General features: G+C 42.0%; 1 protein-coding gene across 3 annotated transcripts; it reads left to right on the top strand.

The window, feature by feature from the left end:
* The first annotated feature begins 2,384 nt into the window (after window positions 1-2,384).
* Window positions 2,385-18,490, top strand: SLC38A2 (solute carrier family 38 member 2). 3 transcript variants are annotated; one of them, XM_064422513.1, is made up of 16 exons: window positions 2,385-2,528; window positions 3,163-3,343; window positions 3,613-3,694; window positions 3,826-3,941; window positions 6,794-6,867; window positions 6,965-7,057; window positions 7,253-7,334; window positions 10,245-10,327; window positions 11,300-11,358; window positions 11,497-11,646; window positions 12,353-12,432; window positions 12,525-12,625; window positions 13,016-13,140; window positions 13,711-13,855; window positions 13,973-14,070; window positions 14,839-18,490. In XM_064422513.1, exons 2-16 carry the CDS (start codon window positions 3,225-3,227, stop codon window positions 14,935-14,937), a joined length of 1,506 nt encoding a protein of 501 aa, XP_064278583.1. In that variant the 5' UTR covers window positions 2,385-2,528; window positions 3,163-3,224; the 3' UTR covers window positions 14,938-18,490. The 3 variants fall into 3 exon arrangements, with proteins under 3 accessions (XP_064278583.1, XP_064278582.1, XP_064278584.1); XM_064422512.1 differs by having other exon boundaries at window positions 13,711-14,070; XM_064422514.1 differs by lacking the exons at window positions 2,385-2,528; window positions 3,163-3,343; window positions 3,613-3,694; window positions 3,826-3,941 and adding an exon at window positions 4,004-6,117.
* The last annotated feature ends 111 nt before the right edge of the window (window positions 18,491-18,601 follow it).

Below are 18,601 nucleotides of genomic sequence, written 5' to 3'. Positions count from 1 at the left end.
CAAATCTTTCTTTTGTAAATGAGCAACAAAGCCTCTTCAACCTTTTCCATATAACATTAGGACAGTTCTAGAAAATAAATAATCAAGCACTTGTAGAGTAAAACTTTTATTTTGCTAAAAATCTGATTTAAACTTCTTTAAAAGTTGTACTTCCACGACAACCAGATCACATTTATCAAGATGGTTGCTGTATTTATCAGGCGCATGTGGGACACTTTACCATGCACCGAATCTGTGCGCCTGCCTTGAAATGGATGATACAGTCCTAAAAACGTTACGAATACGTCATTACGTCTGTTGCTACACTGGCAAAACCCACAACAAACAGGTCACCTTGACCTCTGTCATGTACACTGTAATTTCACAGAACTGCTGACAACCGTAGAACGGCATTGACTGAAAAAGGCACCAGGCATTCACCATTCCCATTGAAAAAGAGCGTGCCCTGCGTTGCCCGCAGTAGTGCTTATTTACATATCGCTGTGATTGCGCTGCGAAGGCGAGCGATGCAGCCTTTGGATTTAACACGTCAGGTTGCCGAAGCCTTTGCAAATTGCCCGTTGCGCAATCGGGCTTTCCGAGGACCGAACACGCCGTGGACGGGCACTCCTGGGGCGGCATCACCACCCGTCACCCCACAGCACCCCGAGTGGCGCTCCGCCGCGCCCGCACACGGGGTGCAGGCGGGCGCCGCTCCGGCAGGTGCGCAGGGCAGGAGCCGGTCCCAGCCCAGAACGCCCGAAGCCGAGCTCCGGGGTCATTTCAATCGCCGCTCCCGCGGAAGCAGGTGCGCCGCCGCCGCCGCCCCTGCGCGCCCCGGGGCTGCGCGGAAGGCGCCGCAGCGCATCCCGCAGCGCATCCCGCCCGCTCCCGCCGCCGCTCCCGCCCCGCCGCGCTGCGGGGGGCGCGTGACGTACCGCGCCGGATGGGGGCGGGGGGACGACTGCAGTGATGGAAAATTTTCGGCTCCTGCATCTCCTGCGCGTGCCCTCGCCGGTCCCCGCCCCTTCCCGGCTTCCACTCCCGCCCCCCACCCCGGCCTCGGCGGGGGCGGTCCAGAACCTTCGGCGGCGCTGGCGGTCGGGTGCCGCCGCCTCGCGCCGCCCGGCGCCTTCCCGCCCGCGTCCCGCCCGCTTCCCCCCGCCTGCCGGGCAAAGCCACCGTCCTCCCCCCTGTCTCAGCCCTGGGGAGGCTCGCGTCCTCGTTAGAGCCGCGGGCACTGCAGTGGGCCGAGGAGCGGGGATGTGGTGAGGGATTCGCTGTCCCTCGACGGTGTGAACTGCTCTCGTGTCCCGGCGGCCGCCGCTGCCCCGGCACAGCAGGCAGGCAGCCGCCCCTCGCACCCTGCACGGGCTCTCGGTGCTGCAGAAGAAGGGAGCGAGGGCAATAACGCAGGGCGTCAAAGGACTCGGTGTCAGGGCATCCCCCACGCTCCAGGCTGGCAGCACCAGACTGGCGTGGGAGTGCGCTGCTGCTGCTGCGAGGACAGGAGCTGGGGAGGCTGCTTTGCACCCCCTGTCCCTCTAGAGACAGCAGCCAAGTGGGCCCCGCTACCCCCGACAAGCTTCCTTTGGAGCTGCTTCAGTGAAACCCCGCCGCCCGTTTCCAGGGGGGCCGAGCAGCAAAGCTCTCCAAATCTGGAGTGGTTACCTGAGGAAAAGGAAGCAGGATGTTCTGTTTCCCCCTCTCTTCCCTACATGGGGTTTATCGTGAATCACATCACTGGGGGCAGTCTGTTATTCCGATTCGCTTCCCGAAGGAAGCGTTCGGGAAGTCCGCCGGCTGCCCTCGGGCTCCGGGCTTGCACGTGCTTTGCTGCCGGTGTTAAAATAGCGAGTGACCGCAGCGAGGAGCTATGAAGGGTCAGTGGCACCTCGTCCCGGCGCGGGGTGGAAGAGGGAGGCAGATCCTGGGTGCACCGGTAGGCACCGGGCGCTGCAGTCACGCTGCGGATGCTGCACTGGCCCGGCAGAAGCGCCTGTCAGGCAGAGCGCTCTTGGCAGGCACCGCAGCGCCCTGTCTGCGCCGCGCAGAGCGGTGCCCCAATGTAAACACCGGGGAGCTGCTCGGCTCTGGAGCTGGCGGCCGCGCTCCCGACCCATGCCGGGCGCCCGCCGCTGACCGGCCCCCAGCCCTCGGTCGGGGACGCCCCCGGCCCGTGCCCCCGGCCCTGCCCGGGCGGCGCAGGGGGTCAGTCGGGCAGGGCGGGGGGCGGCGCGGCAGCGGGCGCGCCCCTGCCGTGACACGCCCACATTCCTGCCTGAAGAGCGGCGGCGCCCCGAGGGGGCCGTCAGAGCGGGAGGGACGCCGGAGCGATACAGACGCGATATTTTCTTTCCTTTTGATACCTCTGACTTTTTTACGCGATTTTTTTTTCTAACTTTATTTATCTAGGGGCTTTTTTTTCGCTGACATTTTATAGTTAAGGGGTTTTTTTTCCCCTTGCAAGAAGTATCAGCGGAGACAGGAGAATCTCGTTATTCCGAGGCTTCGGGAGAAACCTTCGCTTTCAAGCTCGTGCGTAGAAGGTATGGCAGGGGCTGGTTGCTACCGGGCCGCCAAGAAGAACGGGGCGACTTTTCGGACGGAGCACGGCTCGTCCTTCGCGCCTTTGTCCGGTGGCAGCGCCTCGGCTTGTGGCCAAGACCCTGCCGGGCTCCGCCGAGACGCGCGTAGGGATGCGCCGCCGCTGCATCCCGGAAAGCTGGCAGACCCGCAAAGCGACTGCGGCGCGACGCAGTTCCGCCACCGCTTTGCGTTTTTCCCTTGAAAACCGGGTTGACCGTCGGGTCGCCGGCGGGGAGGCGGGAGGTAAACACAGAGGGGGGACAGCCGCGGGGCGGGAGGCTCCGGCAGCCGATGTGACAATCGCCCATCGGTGTTGCATCAGTCTGCTCTCCGCTATCGGGGCGGGGAGGCGGGGGGGGGGGGAGGGGGGCAGTGCGGCGTGGCGGTGCCGCTGCCCGGGCCGGGCGGTGCCGGTGGCGGTGCCGGTGCCGGTGCCGGTGCCGCCCCGGCGCGGGGCTCACCTTTGTCCGCGCGCCCCCCGCCCCGCGCGCCTGGTACTTTTCCACTCGGCGGCGGCGGCGGGCGGGGGCGCGGGGCCACGTGACGGGCTCGCGCCCGCTGCGGCACTGACGTCGCCTCCCGCCCCCTCGGCAGGCGCGGCGATCCCGCCGGCAAGGACAAAAGAGCGGCCGAGCCCCGACCCCCGCCCCGCCAGCATGAGCAGCGCCGAGATGGGCAAGTTCAACATCTCGCCCGACGAGGACAGCAGCAGCTACAGCTCCAACAGCAACGACTTCAGCTACCCCTACCCCACCAAGCCGGCCGCCATGAAGAGGTGAGGGGGCTCCCCGCGGCGGGCGGCACCGGCCGGGCGCCCGGCGGTGCCGCGTGTCTCGGCGAATCCCTACGGAAACACGGGAATCGCTGCGGCCGGAGACGGGTGCGACGCTCCGCGCGCTGGCACAGTCGCAGGTGGGGTGGTTCTCTCGGGGTTATTCCAACCGGTTTTTCCTTCTCCCTCTGAAGTGGATTGGAAATGCTGATCGGGAAGTGAATATGCGAGTTGCCCCTAAGAGTCACTAATGATGTAACGTTGGTTTGCAGCCACTATGCGGATATTGATCCAGAAAACCAAAATTTCTTGCTCGACTCCAATCTCGGAAAGAAGAAATACGAAACTCAGTATGTAAGTACCCGGCGATGACGTTCCAAATAAACAAACAAACAAACAAAAATGTACTGCCAATTTTATGTTTGTTTTAATTCTGAGATGAGTAATGACTTTCTGTTAATTATTACCTATCCGTCTTTCCTCAGCATCCGGGTACTACTTCCTTTGGAATGTCAGTATTTAATCTGAGCAATGCTATTGTGGGTAGTGGCATCCTTGGTCTTTCTTTTGCCATGGCTAACACTGGAATTGCTCTTTTTGTGTAAGTATCTTTCGATTCGTCAAAAAATACCCCCATCTTTCTGGTGTGTAATTCATAATGGAAAAATACATGGTGTAAGAATATGAAACCCCTAGAAAACATCCAGTCATTTTCATGGGTGCAGAATTGCATTTTAGGCTTGTTTTAAATTTAAGGATTGTGATACATCAGAAGAACCTGCAAAAATTAAACCAATTCATTGCAAGTTCTGCAACCTTCGAAAACATTTTACAGTGAATTTTACTTGACTTAGCTGTAGTTTCTCCATGAATAACTGATAGACTTCCCCTGAAAGTTCTATTACCCAAGTCCCAATCAGGGATGTGGTCTCACTTTCCTCAACTGATATCACTGTGCCTACAGAGTTACAATGTACTTAACCAATAAAGAAGTCTGTTTTGTTGCTGTGCTTTCACTCTCTTCAGGGTTATGGTTTCAGTTACACTATAAAAATTTCTGTCTGCCTGCAAGGGAGGGATGTGGAATAACCAGCCTGTCTTTATTGGCCTGTCTACACTGGCAAAAGCTTTGAGGTGTGGGGCAGAGCTACAGTAATGTAATTGGAAATGACATAAGGATACAGTTATGTACAGTGCTTTTAAATGTCTTGGGAAAGTACATTTTTCATGTATTGGAGGCAGTTCAGCTCAACATGTAGTATCAGTGACTTGACTGCAAATGAGTATCCATGGATATGTTTAAAGGAACTTTATGGTTTTATCCTGGAAATAGATGAATGTGCTGAATGTTCAAGAACATGTGAAGAGCAATGTTTAGTTCAAAATTTCCCTGACTCTGCTGCCAGATTTCCAGAAAGTAGGTCAGATTTACTTCCAGATGTTTCACAGTATATCGGGTGGCGCTCAAGTTTCCTGAGGAAACTACCTACGTGTGAAGTTCTGACCTAAAGGATTTTAAACATATGGTGATTTGTTAATCTTTTACTAAGATTTTCAGCTGCTTAGATGATGCTAAGCTGAATGAATGACTTAGCATGAATCTAAAATAGATATTCACACTCTAAAGACGTTCTGCAGCACGTGAACGATAATCAATGCAATGTGCATTAGAATGTCTCTGAGGAGAGGAAAAAAGAGAATGTAAGGTTAGCTATTTGAACAGACTTCGGGGATCCTCTTTTCTGAGGAAAAAAATGTTAAAAATGTCAATTTAACAATTGGGTGCTGAGGCAATTTAGTTGCTTTTTATTTCCAGATGCTGCATTCAGATCTATTTGCATTAGTGCTGTTTCAAAGACAAACTAGCTTGTTACCTTTCAAAGCTTGTAGATAGTACAGTTCTGAGGCAGGAAAGCAGTTAATCACAGATGATGCTGAGGATTTATGATGACAGTGAGGGCATTACAGGCATCCCTTAATAACTAGGTTACAGAATCAGATCCAGATGCAGTTGATTAGCGCAGTGAGTTCTTCGAAGTCTGTGGAGACACTTGTGTAAGTGCTGTGACTTGTCACTTGTGTCAGCACTAAGTAAATGAATAGAATGGTTTGGAAGCCAGAAACAGGGTGAGCTTCAAGATGAGTTTGCTGTCTGCTCTTGTCTGCACTGTAGGCAGCCATTCCATGTTAGGACTGAGAGATCCAGGATCTGTGCTGTTTTAAAGTAGCGTAACCCTGGCACATCTCAGCTGTGCTGTTTCTACCCAATGGCTGAGTCAAATCCTAGTTAATCTCTACCTGTCAGAAATAGAGAGGTTTATTTGTGTGCATGTGTTAGTGTTGAATTGGTGTAGTAACATAAATTTCCTATACAGATCTGTGAAACTTCTCTGATCTTTTTCTTTCCAGTTCTTTGTGCTGCATTTACTAATTTTACCAACATTAAAAATTACACAAAAGGGAATGTATTCTGGGAAGCAAAGTTTGCCCTTATAAGCCATTTTTAATATGATTTTCAGGTTTTCTATTAAGCAAAATGCTTGTATTGGTATAAGAAAGACCAGGGGTTTTTTTTTTAATGCCTTGTAATTTTCCACTGTGTTCTCCAGCAGCCGAGAAGTCCCCCCTAGCGTGCCACTCCAGGAAGTGCATTTGTTGTGGGAGAGATTTGTTGTTGAGAGACCTGAATTTTAGGTGATGCAAATGTGCTTCTGGAAATAGTATGCATTGCCTGTAAAAGCTGTGGGGAAGATAAACAAGACACTAGCGATTCCCATGTAAGCACATCTGAAGAGTTAACTTTCGAGGAAAGAATTTTTTTTAATGACAATAGATGTGTATTTCCATTTGAAAACGGTGCTCTCACTGAGTTCTGAATTTTCAGTCAATTCTTTAAGGCTTTTGCAGTTTCATCCTTACATTAAAAAAAAAAAATAACACAGATTTAAGCTGAAAAGCTGATTTATTTTAAGACCAAGAGATAATCTTCACTTCAGCTGTAGTTAGCCTCAATGTTGAACAGGGACAGGAAGACAGGGGAAAATAGTTTCTTATAAGGATGCAAACCTTCCCCCCCACCTGCACACATTCCCATTGATACTTTGTTATTTATTATCAAATGTAGCCAAGTGTAATAGCCTGACACTTGGTGATGCTTATGCCACTTCAGACTGAATGGAATCCTTGTTCAAGCCTACATTAGAATTTCTTTGTATTCCTCTGAAATGCAATTTAGTATAAAATCCTTTCTACACATGGCATTAATTGGGTTCTCAGAACACTTTTAAAATACAGACTTACAATTTCAGAACACTTTAACAGCCCTTAGAATCTACTTTTTTCCCATATAATATTTTAATATGGATAATGTTTCTATTTGATACATCTTTATTTAATAGGGTTACAAGAAGTCATTTATGGCTATTACAAATTTCTGTGGTTTTCTCTCCCCAGGATACTCCTGCTGTTTGTCTCAATATTTTCTTTGTATTCAGTGCATCTTCTTTTGAAGACTGCCAATGAAGGAGGTATGCCAAATTACTATTTTACAAATATGTAGTATTTGTTTCTTATGGTATCTTGTTGAAATACACCCTTCCAATGGGATATCATATTTTCTTTTAGGATCTTTGTTATATGAACAGTTGGGAATGAAGGCTTTTGGTATGGCTGGCAAACTTGCTGCTTCTGGATCAATTACAATGCAGAACATTGGAGGTGAGGACAAGATCTTAAAATGTCTGTACTGTCATAAGTAATTGTTCCCTGCTTATTCTTGGAGACTTATTTGTCACACAACATGTGTTCATTAACTACTTGTGTTCAAGTGAAGTTATGAAACATGTTATGTGATTCTTGCATCGTGTGGCATATTCTATATTTGTAATGATCTATGATGTTATTCACCTACAGCTATGTCAAGCTACCTCTTCATAGTGAAATATGAGTTACCATTGGTCATCAAGACATTTATGAACATCGAAGAGACCACAGGGTAGGTGTTAGAACTCCTCATCAGAGAAACTATTAGGAGAAACAAATACGGAGACTGTATATATTTTTATATGAAGACCACGTTCGGTACACCGTAGGGTAGCTTCTTATTCAGACAGAGATACAGTAAGTTTCCCCTTCCCCTGAGTGCTTCACTTCATTTAGATCCAGCCTGACCTGGAAAAAGGGTAGAAAAATACAGGTATTGCATCATATTGCAGAAAGCTGTTCTGTAAAGAACATCAGGTAAGTGTTAATGTATGTACCAGTCAGTACATACACTTGATAAGGAAAGATAAATGTGATTGTGGTTGGTTTTTTTTTTGTTTTGTTTTGTTTTAATTATTATTATTTTCTTAATGCATTCAGAATTGTTTGGTGTGATTAATTTGGTTTTCTAGTATTAATATTGTGGCAAATGATTAAATGGAAGACTGAGGTGCAGTTATGCAAGGAATGTGTTAAGGAAAAGTTCTCAAAAAGATTCAGAGACTAAACATTGACCTAAACCAGAATTTATATACTTAAGGCTAGAGTGGTAGACACCTTGCCATCCAGCCCTGGAGACACTTTGACTCCAGACTGACTTTCCTGGTTGGCTTTAAAAAGAGGATTAATTTTATCTAACCATATTTTGAGTTCATCACTACGATGGTCTTAGTACAATCAGTGGAGAAGGGTGATCCTCTGTAGTGATCCGTTTGGCGCACCTTTGTGTGTCTCCAAAGAACAGTAGATCGTATCACTCTGTATTGAGAGGCTGTGTAAAAACAAGATGCCTGAGTTCAGATGGATAGAGTTAAGTGCTATAAATCTCACTCTTCAGAGTTGTACTTCTGTGCCTTGTCCTGAAGTGTCCCAGTCTTGAGAGGGCTGAGCAGCTCAAGACTCCAACTTACACCTAAGCCTGAGTTCAGAAGGTAGGCATTTTTCTGCCGTGTTCCCCAAGGGGTTCAAGCCATTTGGTGATGTTCATTCAGCTTGCTGATAGATACTGTCATAATAACAGTGCTAGCCATATTTTTTTTTTTCTTTCTTTTCATTTTTTTTTTTTAATGTACTTGAATACTGCACCTACCCTATGTACTTAGTAGTGTTATGTTTACAAATTCTTTGCTGGGAAGTTTAATTTCTCTCCTTTGGCTGAATTCAAGTCTATATTTTTCAAATCATAAGAGAGCCCCTGGACTAGCCAGTATTTGGAAGGGGGCTCGGAGGCAAATATTTTTTAACTGTCCCATCTTCAGTAAAGAATTCAAAACTGATTGCAATTCAAGAGGGAAAGTTAAAGTCTGTGGATTTCTCTGGATACAGCTGCTGCTCTGCAATTCTGGCAGAAAAAATTAAGAAATTGAGATCTGTATTTTCAATGTTTTCTTGTTGGCTGGCACTAGGTAGCTGTACACTGATTTAAAGTAAATATTTTCTCAGTGCTCTGGCAATCGTGAACCCCATTTAACTGACTCTCTCCATGCATTGCTTAGGGGAGTCTGGGTGGCAACCATTGGCATGGATTCCACTCTGGCAGCCTGGGGCCCGAAATGTAAGCACTTACATGTTTAAGTGTCCCAAAATAATGCTTACTGTAAAAGAACTTCTGGACTTCTGAGACAATATTGCAAATACTAGCTCCATTATTAAAATTTGTTTAGCAACTTCTAAAGTACTTGGCTATGTTTTAAAACTGCACAATCCCATTCTTTACTCTTCAGGACGGAAAAAACTTTGAAGTCCTTGATCTGAAAGTCCTGATGGCCTCTCTATGGTATGCACAATAGCAGTGCATGTTCTTGTGATTGTATCAACTGCAAGAAATTTCTTTGTTGTGATTTCCTTTAAATTTGCCACAAGTCTACTGTATTTAAAAAAAAGATAACAAAAGGTGTATGGTGTTAATGCCCGATACATCTGAAGTTTTTAAAATACTCCTTTTTTACATCTAGTTATCCCAAGTAAAACTGAGGAAAGAGATGATTACATCATTTTTGTATTTACTATGTAAATCCAGAGCAAGTCTGTTAATTATTCCATATTCCCATTGCCATATAAAGGGCTATAATTCAGCAACTGAGTTTGCATATAAAAACTTCAAATTAATTTTTTTACTTAAATAGTATACAGTCTATTTTAAAATAAATACTGTTAAATGATATCATAATAGGATGTAAAGTATAAATACTTGGGAATAAGTGTGTAACTTAGTGTTACTTTAATTGCTTAAAGCGTATAGGATGGTCCTGTAGGACTTTGTTTTTATGTATTTCAAAAAAAGATGTTACTCTTCTAATGCTCAAAAATGTTTTGTGAAAAAATACTTGCTGCTTCTTACAGAAAAAATGTTCTGAAGGAAAAAGCTTCTGAAGTTCTTACCATGTTTTCCCTACTGAAAGGGACGAAATGTGCCTCCAAGAGACTCCCAGTGCTTGTTGGAGTTTTCTCAGCCAGTGGGCTTGAGCTATTGCCTTACCTTCAGCCCTCACCTGTTTTTCTTTTATTCCCACAGGGCACCCAGCAGAATTTTATTTCTATTAAAAATTGAAACCTTGCTGGGGCCCTGCAATATTCTAACATATCTGGAGAGTTGGGAACCAGCACTTAAGAAAATTATATTTTTTCTGTGATTGATCCCACTTTTTTCTAACCAATCATTTACTTTTCTGTCTTCTGACTTCCAGATGTTATTATTTTTATAAAAGGACACTAAAGGAAAGGCACAATGCAGGTTTGGGGTGAGATAAGAAGCTATTGTAGGGTGTTAGGTCCATATAGGAAATTAAATGCTGTCATTTGTGCATCAGGTTGAGCGTTTTTTTAAGGAGCCATATGTTGTAGAAAATAGCAGGGAAGACTAAACTGCAAATGCAATTTTTAAATACTTAGTTACTTACAAATATTACCTTCTTTTCTACAGAGAATGGTATCTCAATGGTGACTATTTAGTGCTGCTGGTGTCTGTCATTCTCATTCTTCCGCTGTCCCTACTGAAAAATCTAGGTAAGTGGTAGAGAGCAATCAAAATAAAAACCCATTGGAAATACTGTGGGGAAATGTGTTGATGCAATGTTTGAGTCTTGAAATGCTGTGTGAATTAACAGCTGTCTCCAAACTTGTCTCTTGGGACTAATTAGCATTTAGGTAGTTGCTGTCAGTCTCCTTGAAGAAAGGAGGAAAAAAAAAAAACAAGACAAGTATACTAAATTACAGATGTGTTTGTGGAAGATGAAAGGACAGCAGATAGGACGCCTTTAGAATGGAGCCTAACAGTAACCTTCTGTTTCTGTTCTTATCCCAAAATTGGACCTGTTTTGGTCAATGGTGAAATAATACAATATTGTTATCACCTATCCTGTAAAAGCCTTCAAAGAGTAGGGCTGCTAACTCTGGACAGTATCTTCTCATTTTAGATCCTAAGGAGTAACAGAATATTCATGCCAGGTGCTTTATCTGAAATGGCTGTAATTCAGTGATATATGTGAATAATTCAGTTAACAGGCAGTTTATTCAGAGAATCCTATAGTGGAACATAAATAACTGAGAGTCTCAATGTCAATTACTCTCTCAAATTACTATTTTCTAGAAGTAAATCAGTAAAAACAGAAGGAAAAAGGCTAAGTTATCTGATAGTGCATGCTATTAAAATTAATCGTATATCGTTCTTAGCATACAATAAACAATTTATGTAGTTGTTGCTATGGGGTTTTTTAGTTTGCTTCTTTTTCTTGTAAGTTAAAAAGTTTAACATTACAGACCTGCTGTATGTACAGACCCTAATATGTCTGTCAGAAGCTTCAGATCTGGGTCGGGATTAGCAGAAAGTCAATGAATAATTAATTTGTTCTGTGTAATGCTAAGGAAATGACAGTCTAAAGAGATCACTTGACAGAATGTATTTTGTCGTTATGTTTTGACTTGAATGATGTTTCTGTTAATTATATCTTAGATTTTTTTTATCTTTCTTGATTACAGGGTATTTGGGCTATACTAGTGGCTTTTCCTTACTTTGCATGGTCTTCTTTCTGATTGTTGTAAGTATAATCTTGTAAACTTCTTGTAAACTTTACAAGTGCTTGTAAAACTGCATTTCAAAGTGAAATTAAGCAGTTTCTAAAAAATTTTCACATCTTGCAGTAGTCAAAGTAATAAATGCATGGCTTTATTTCTAGGTAATTTGGAAGATGTTTCAGATTCCTTGTCCCACGGACAGTGTCATCATGAACGTGACATTATTTAATGCAACAATGGCACCTTTGGTAGCTGAAAATATAACAAGTGAGGATATGTGCAAGCCAAAATACTTCATCTTCAATTCACAGGTAACTGACTGAAAAATCAGATACTCTGTTGAGAATAACTGACTCTAAGTATGTAGCAGATAAATTAGATAATTTTTCCTTCAAGCAGTTTCCAAATTGGGATGTGTTGAGATTTTCTGTTTCAGTAGACTTGGGCACTGTTTACCTCGTGCAGACTGGGTTTTTCCACATGCCAAATAGAAATTAGAGGAGCCTGAAGTTAGAGTGGCAAAAAACACATCTCTCATTCTTTAGTACAGCATTTCTCAAGTCTTGTCAAGGAAGTTAGTGAAGCATTTTAAAAAGTAGGTTGCAAAAGAAAATGGAGAAAATTGTAGAAGTGTGCAAATAGGATGCTTGACTTATTCCTAATCACAAATGCCTGACTCGTGAATGTTCCCAATTACAGTGATAAATCTCCACATATGTAATACTCAATACCAAGTTCAAGATCTAATGGCTTAAGCCTGTGAGTTGCTGAATGTGATTTTGAATGTAAATACATTCAGCTCACCGTGGACTTCAGTGACATTTGAGACTGTTTGGTACCTCGGGATTTGGGTTTAAGAAAATATGAGGTTGTTTAAACTTTTTCTGAAGTTTCCATTGTAAAGAATAGCTGGTCTTTATCACCTAATAAGGCCAAAACTGAAAAATCTCCTAATGATTTTGTAAAGCAAATTTCTAATGTCTGTTGAGATACTTAAGAAACTTTTTTTTTTTTCAGACTGTTTATGCTGTCCCAATCCTAACATTTTCCTTTGTCTGTCATCCTGCAATTCTTCCTATTTATGAAGAACTGAAAGGGTAAGTGTTAGATATATATCTGTACTTTCACTGAACAAACATAGTATGCAACAGTATGTTCTCACTACTAACAATGTTACTTTTTCTTACAGCCGAAGCCGTAAAAGAATGATGAATGTGTCCTATGTGTCTTTTTTTGCCATGTTCCTCATGTATTTGTTGGCTGCTCTCTTTGGATACTTGACATTTTATGGTGAATATTGCCTCTCTGCTTTCTTATAAATTATTTATGTTCTGCAAACTCACAGTATCATTTTAAAAATAGAACAGGCAAGCATTTACTATGCATTCTAAATATATGCTGTTAGTTGGGCTTTTTTTTTTTAGTACTTCTGGAAGTGCACACCCTAAAGGAGATCAGTAATAGAATTAGGCCCAAGACATAGGATTAAAATTGGATTAAACTAGATTCTGTGCCTCCCAAGTTATCCCTGTGTAAAGTGGATACATTCTTACAGGAGCTCTCAAGGCTTTCAGTTCATATTGATGATGTAACTGTAAAATTTGCATGGAATTTAGAGCAGAAACACATGTTTTAGAAGTATGTCAACTAAATCTAACTAAAATTCTGTTTTCTTTATAGGAAAAGTTGAACCAGAACTGCTTCACACCTACTCTGCTTATCTGGGTGCTGATGTTCTCCTTCTTATTGTGCGTCTTGCTGTACTTATGGCTGTAACCCTCACTGTACCTGTCGTTATTTTCCCTGTAAGTAATTTTTTTTAACACCTGTATACTGCTGCAGTCATTTACTGATTTGGCAACTCCTGTTTATTAATTGAAAAACTGATGAGTTTTTTGCTTAACTGAAAAAGGAAACTTATTCTGATAAGCCTGATAAATTTAGCTATACTCTTAATTCAATAAATATGTAACATGTACTAATTAGTAGATAGAAATATGTTCAGTTATATTGTTTTCCTGGTATAGTTATATTGGGGAAATGAAACAGATTGCCCCTCTATAAAAAAGCTTACAAAAGCCAGCATGTTTTTGTGCATACCTTGTGGAGGTGATCTGGCCATTTATGTTTATACTGTTGAGCAGCATCCCTAGATGTTACAAAATTTCCTGCAATTTTTGTTCAAACCAGATACTTTTCCTTGGGGTTTTTTTTCCCAAAGTATTTACTTTCATCTTTCACCTTCTATTAAAATCTGAAGCACTCAAGGAAATGATGTTAAAGTACTTTCAGAAGGAAGGTCTAATTCAGGTGACAAATCGCTGTCTTCCAAAATGAAGACTAAACTGTCTCCTTTCTCCCCCTCTCTTCCCAAGATCCGCAGTTCCATTACCCAGCTGCTGTGGGCAGGGAAGGAGTTCAGCTGGTGGCGTCACTGTTCCATTACCATCTCTCTCCTGGCATTTACCAACATGCTCGTTATTTTTGTCCCTACTATTCGAGACATCTTTGGATTCATTGGTAAGCATTTGCTTGTCAGATCAAGCATTCTTTCACGTTTCAGAAAAAGCAGTTCCAGTCTAATTAGAGTATATTTACCTGTTTATGAATATTTATTTCCGTGCTTTTTCTCTACAGGTGCTTCGGCGGCTGCCATGCTGATCTTTATACTTCCTTCTGCCTTCTATATCAAATTAGTGAAGAAGGAACCAATGAAGTCAGTGCAAAAGATTGGGGTATGTATAGACAAATATGTAACTACCCTTGCTTACTAATTCAAAACAAAAAAATAAAGTATCTTCTTCATGTTTTATTTATTTTGAAGTCCTGGTGAAGGTAGTCATTGAATTGGCATTTAATGTTATCTTGCATAGTTGCAAGGAGCTGCGTAGGAACTCAAAACCAAGGAACTGGCCATCACAAGACTCAGTTCTCTTCAGTGACTTCTCTCAGCCCCTGACCCCAAATCTCAACAGTAGCTGGGTCATTCTGTTGCTGCCAAGAACCAGATTTCAACAGAATACCCTAAGAACTGTATTTTAAAAACCTTAACATTCTTCCAATATTCTTTTAATACTTATTTACATAGTTTTCCACATAAAAGCTAATTTCTGCCAGTTATTTGGGTTATCTTGATTGTTTTTGGTGCCCTTACTAATCGTAGACATACTGACTCATAATGCAATCAGATATACTGAGACAGTCAAGTTAGCACAGTGGCATAGCCTACTGGTATCAGCAGCTACATTCACTTCCCTTAGTTGAGGGTGAGGTCTGCTATACTGAAAATAAATGTATTTTCTGATTTGAGAAAGGACCCCAAGAGAGAAAGAAAGATAGATACTTAGCTCCTTGTCATTGACCTGATCTCTTGTCTCTTTTTTACTTTGTCCTCTGTGAGCAATGGCATTTGTGCATGGGTGTGAATTTATAGGTGTATGTTGTGTCTTACCAACAGTGTCATAGCAGAATCTGAAATACTTCTTTTATGTTTTCTTTTTCAGGCTTCATTCTTCTTTCTAAGTGGTATACTTGTGATGACTGGGTGTATGACACTGATTATTCTAGACTGGATCCAGAATGTTAAATCTGATGGCCATTAACTGCCCTGGTTTAATCTCTAACGCACCACTTCAGATGCCAGTGTTCACTCAGATACCTACTGGGAATGAAAACAAGCTATTCAGCTTCCTTTAAAAGGCAGATTCTTTGTTGATGGTTCTTCTGATTGCAGAATATATGAACTCTGTCTTTAAGAAACTATTCTGCATGATGGAAGTGGATATTGACATCAAACCACGTGAGTGTCTGGCTGAAGGAAGTGACAACTTTATTCCATTCCAGAGAATGGACAGAACTCTCTGTAGACTTTTATCAAGCCATGTTTGGCTTTCGTCATTGTTACTTGGATATTTTGTTATTTTACTTGAATGTGCCTAATGGAACCATTTGATGTGAGAAAGAACTCTTTAATTTACAGCAAAGTGTTTAAATAACCAATGAGAGAGCGAGAGAAAGAGAGAAACACTATTATTTTTTGTACCAAAAATTCTTATGGACCTCAAAAGCACTATTTTGACTTTAAGAAACATTTTTCTAAAAAGAATGAAAAAAAACATAGAAGAGCTCAGAAAAATATTTAATTAGTGTCCTAAATTAAACTTAGTTTGATTTTCTTGATCTCTTCACTCATGTCACCAGTGACAGGACCCAAGGAACAGGTATGAAGCTGAGTCAGGGTGGGTTTAGGTTGGATATCAGGAAAAGGTTTTTTTACCCAGAGGGTGGTGGAGCACTGGAACATGCTCCCCAGGAAAGTGGTCACAGCACCAAGCCTGACAAAGTGCAAGAAGTGTTTGTACAGCTCTCAGGCACATGGTGTAGTTCTTGGAGTGCACTGTGCTGGGCCAGGAGTTGGATGTGGTGTTTCTGATGGGTCCTTTCCCACTCAACGTACTTTATCATTCTGTAGAGGCATAATTAGAAGAAATTTTCTTCTAAAAATGCTTCTAATGATCAAAACAGAAAATAAGCCAATTCAGGTCAAAATGTTCTGATACTAAATGCTTCCCATGAAGCTCCCTTAGAGAAAATAATCCTGAAAATCATTTCAGACTTACGTAAGTAACTAGAGTTACCAAAAATGGTGTGGAAATGCAAATTTTCAAACTTGAAAAAAACCCACCCTTTATAAAAGGGTACATTTGAGAAAAGCGTAGGTAATCTAAAATTGTAAAGACGGCATTAACATTTTCCTTCTTGAGGTACTCAGTAGTGCAATTGAGTAAAACAGGGTCGGGGTTTTTGCTTTTTGGGTTTTTTTTTCCTATTGTAGATAGAAACTGAATGGCACTGGAGCATATGATGCCATTAATACAAAACTCCCTCCTCAAGTTCCTTTTATTAATAAGGTCCATTGTCAGTTGTAACAATGTTTGTTGGGATTTTTTTCTATCCAATCTATCTTGAAACACTCTGTAGGAAAACAAAAAAGTCCTAATGTAGTCTTCTAGTTGTATAATATTTAAAAACTGTACAGTATTTCTCAAAATTCCTCATCCATTATTGGATTTTGAATTACTTGATTATTCTGTTTCTGAGTCAAATCCACAAAATAACTGCACCAATATTTCATGCTTGGTACAAACTCTCTTCACATACGCAACTGGGATTCCTCTTCCAATTTATACTGTATAGTAGTCTTAAAGATAACCTCATAGACTGGATAGTCATCTCATACTTGTTTGCTTCAGAAATAGATACGTTTCTAATGAGCCCTAGCTGATGAAACAGGTGCTGTATGGTTGTGATGAACTATTTTGTTTCTAGTGCATGTTTGCTCTTTCATTCTTGTCCCAGGTTGAAGAGAGGTAGCATTTGTATAACAGCGTACTTGGCTTCTAAGAGGTTCTCAAACAGCAATATTGGGTACAAAAGCCTAGATAGAGATTATTAATGAAATAGTCATGGCAGTGTGGTCAACTGTCTTTATCTGACACAATGCTTTAAAAATCTGATTTATGAAGTCCCACTCAGTCATCGTGTCAGAGAGACCAAGTAAAGGCCTGTAATCCATTGATTAAACAGTGCCTGAGACTTTTTTGCTCTTGTAGAATTAATCAGAAATAAATCTAAACAATAGTCACCATTTGGCAGGTAATGTCAAGCTCTGCCCAGCCATTTAAAATCTATGGAAAAACAACTGCAGGTATTTTGTATTGATACTTCTGCATGACTGTAAGTACTGGTCACTAAGAATATAGTGTAAAACTGTAATGACAAGTTAGATTCCTCATGTGTTATTTGTATTATTAATTCGGTGGTACTCAACTGGCAATTAATGATCCTGGAGTCAGCACTGACTAACGCTCCGTAGGTACTTCTCTGCCTCAGGTACTGTACATCCATGGCTAACTATCCCATGTTACCTGATCTCCACAGAAGTGCTGAGCACGTGCCTCCTCAGTACTTTGGCAGCTTTTCTTCTTCCTCCACAAATGTGCAAAGGTGGAAGAGGATTAAAATGTTGTCTACCTTTGAGCAATTTGTAGCACATAAGGGATGAAGTTCTTCCCTTTAAAAAGAGGAAAGAAAGTGAGAAATATCCTCCTTTCTCATAGCAACCATAGAAGAGGAAGGAGTCATAAGTGAGAAGTTACTGCAAAGTCCTTCTTGGCAACCAGAAGGGAAGAAGATTTTTGTGATGACACCTCATAGTGTATTGTACATGTCACTAATTCTCTGAATGTAGCAATTTCCAGATTATACATTATGTGTTATATAATTTGATGACTGACTCTCCACCTGCAACAGTTGAGTTCCACTTGGCTGGGTCGATTTCCAACATGTGATATTTTTTTTTGTTTTATTATTATTATTTTTTTCCAAACCTGTCTGTTTAAAGTTACCTACATTACAAACCACCTAAAAGAGCAGCTTCAGTATTAAACCACTGTTCTGTCACCTCAGTTAGACATTACTGTCTTCCATGATATTTCAGTCATAAATGTAACATGTTATTTATAAAGCATTAATCCATTAAAACTAAAACTATTTTTCAATATTTATGATAGTTTATGTACATAAATTGTATGTGTGTATATACTGTAAGTATAATGTATATAATGTAGGTTTGGAGTCCAGGATTTATGTATATATTCCTCTCTCATTACTGATTGTTACAGCATTTCAAGGAGTTGTCCATGTTGTACATCTGTGTAACAGCTGTCAAAGGAAAGAGCCTTTTTCAACAAAGAGTAATGCTTACAGAGATGAAAGGAGTGTGTTATGCCTAAGGCGTGTAAGAAAACACTAAGACTGTATTTATTACAAGTGTATATGTTGTAATAAACACCGGAATCACTTGGGTCCATAGAAAGCATTGTTCAGGTTCATGTGTACTTTCTCTCTAAAATTTACCATGGATGTTTCGATTTCCTGAATGCAGCAAGTTAACCACCTCTGCGATCTAACGCTGGTTAGGCCGCCACCGTCGCGCAGCCCGCGGTACATCCGTGTACATATGTAAATACCCGCCTTACTGGGAGAGGCCAACAGCCTAGCTACGGTTGCTGGCTAGACTGGTGGCCAGCAACACAGTTTCAATGAAACATTGTATGTTTGTTTTAACTGAAATAAATAAACAGATAATCCTAAGCAAGGGTGTGATGTTTTTCTTGGGGAGGCATTTGGAGGATTTTCTTTAGAGATGATGGTAAAAGTGTGCCTTTAATTTCATGCATATTTAACTTACTGAGCGCTTTTCAG

The sequence above is a fragment of the Passer domesticus genome, chromosome 5 (assembly GCF_036417665.1).
Source record: "Passer domesticus isolate bPasDom1 chromosome 5, bPasDom1.hap1, whole genome shotgun sequence".
Classification (NCBI taxonomy): domain Eukaryota; kingdom Metazoa; phylum Chordata; class Aves; order Passeriformes; family Passeridae; genus Passer; species Passer domesticus.
The sequence above is the reverse complement of the archived record's forward strand: the minus strand, read 5'-3'. Positions and strand labels throughout refer to the sequence as shown.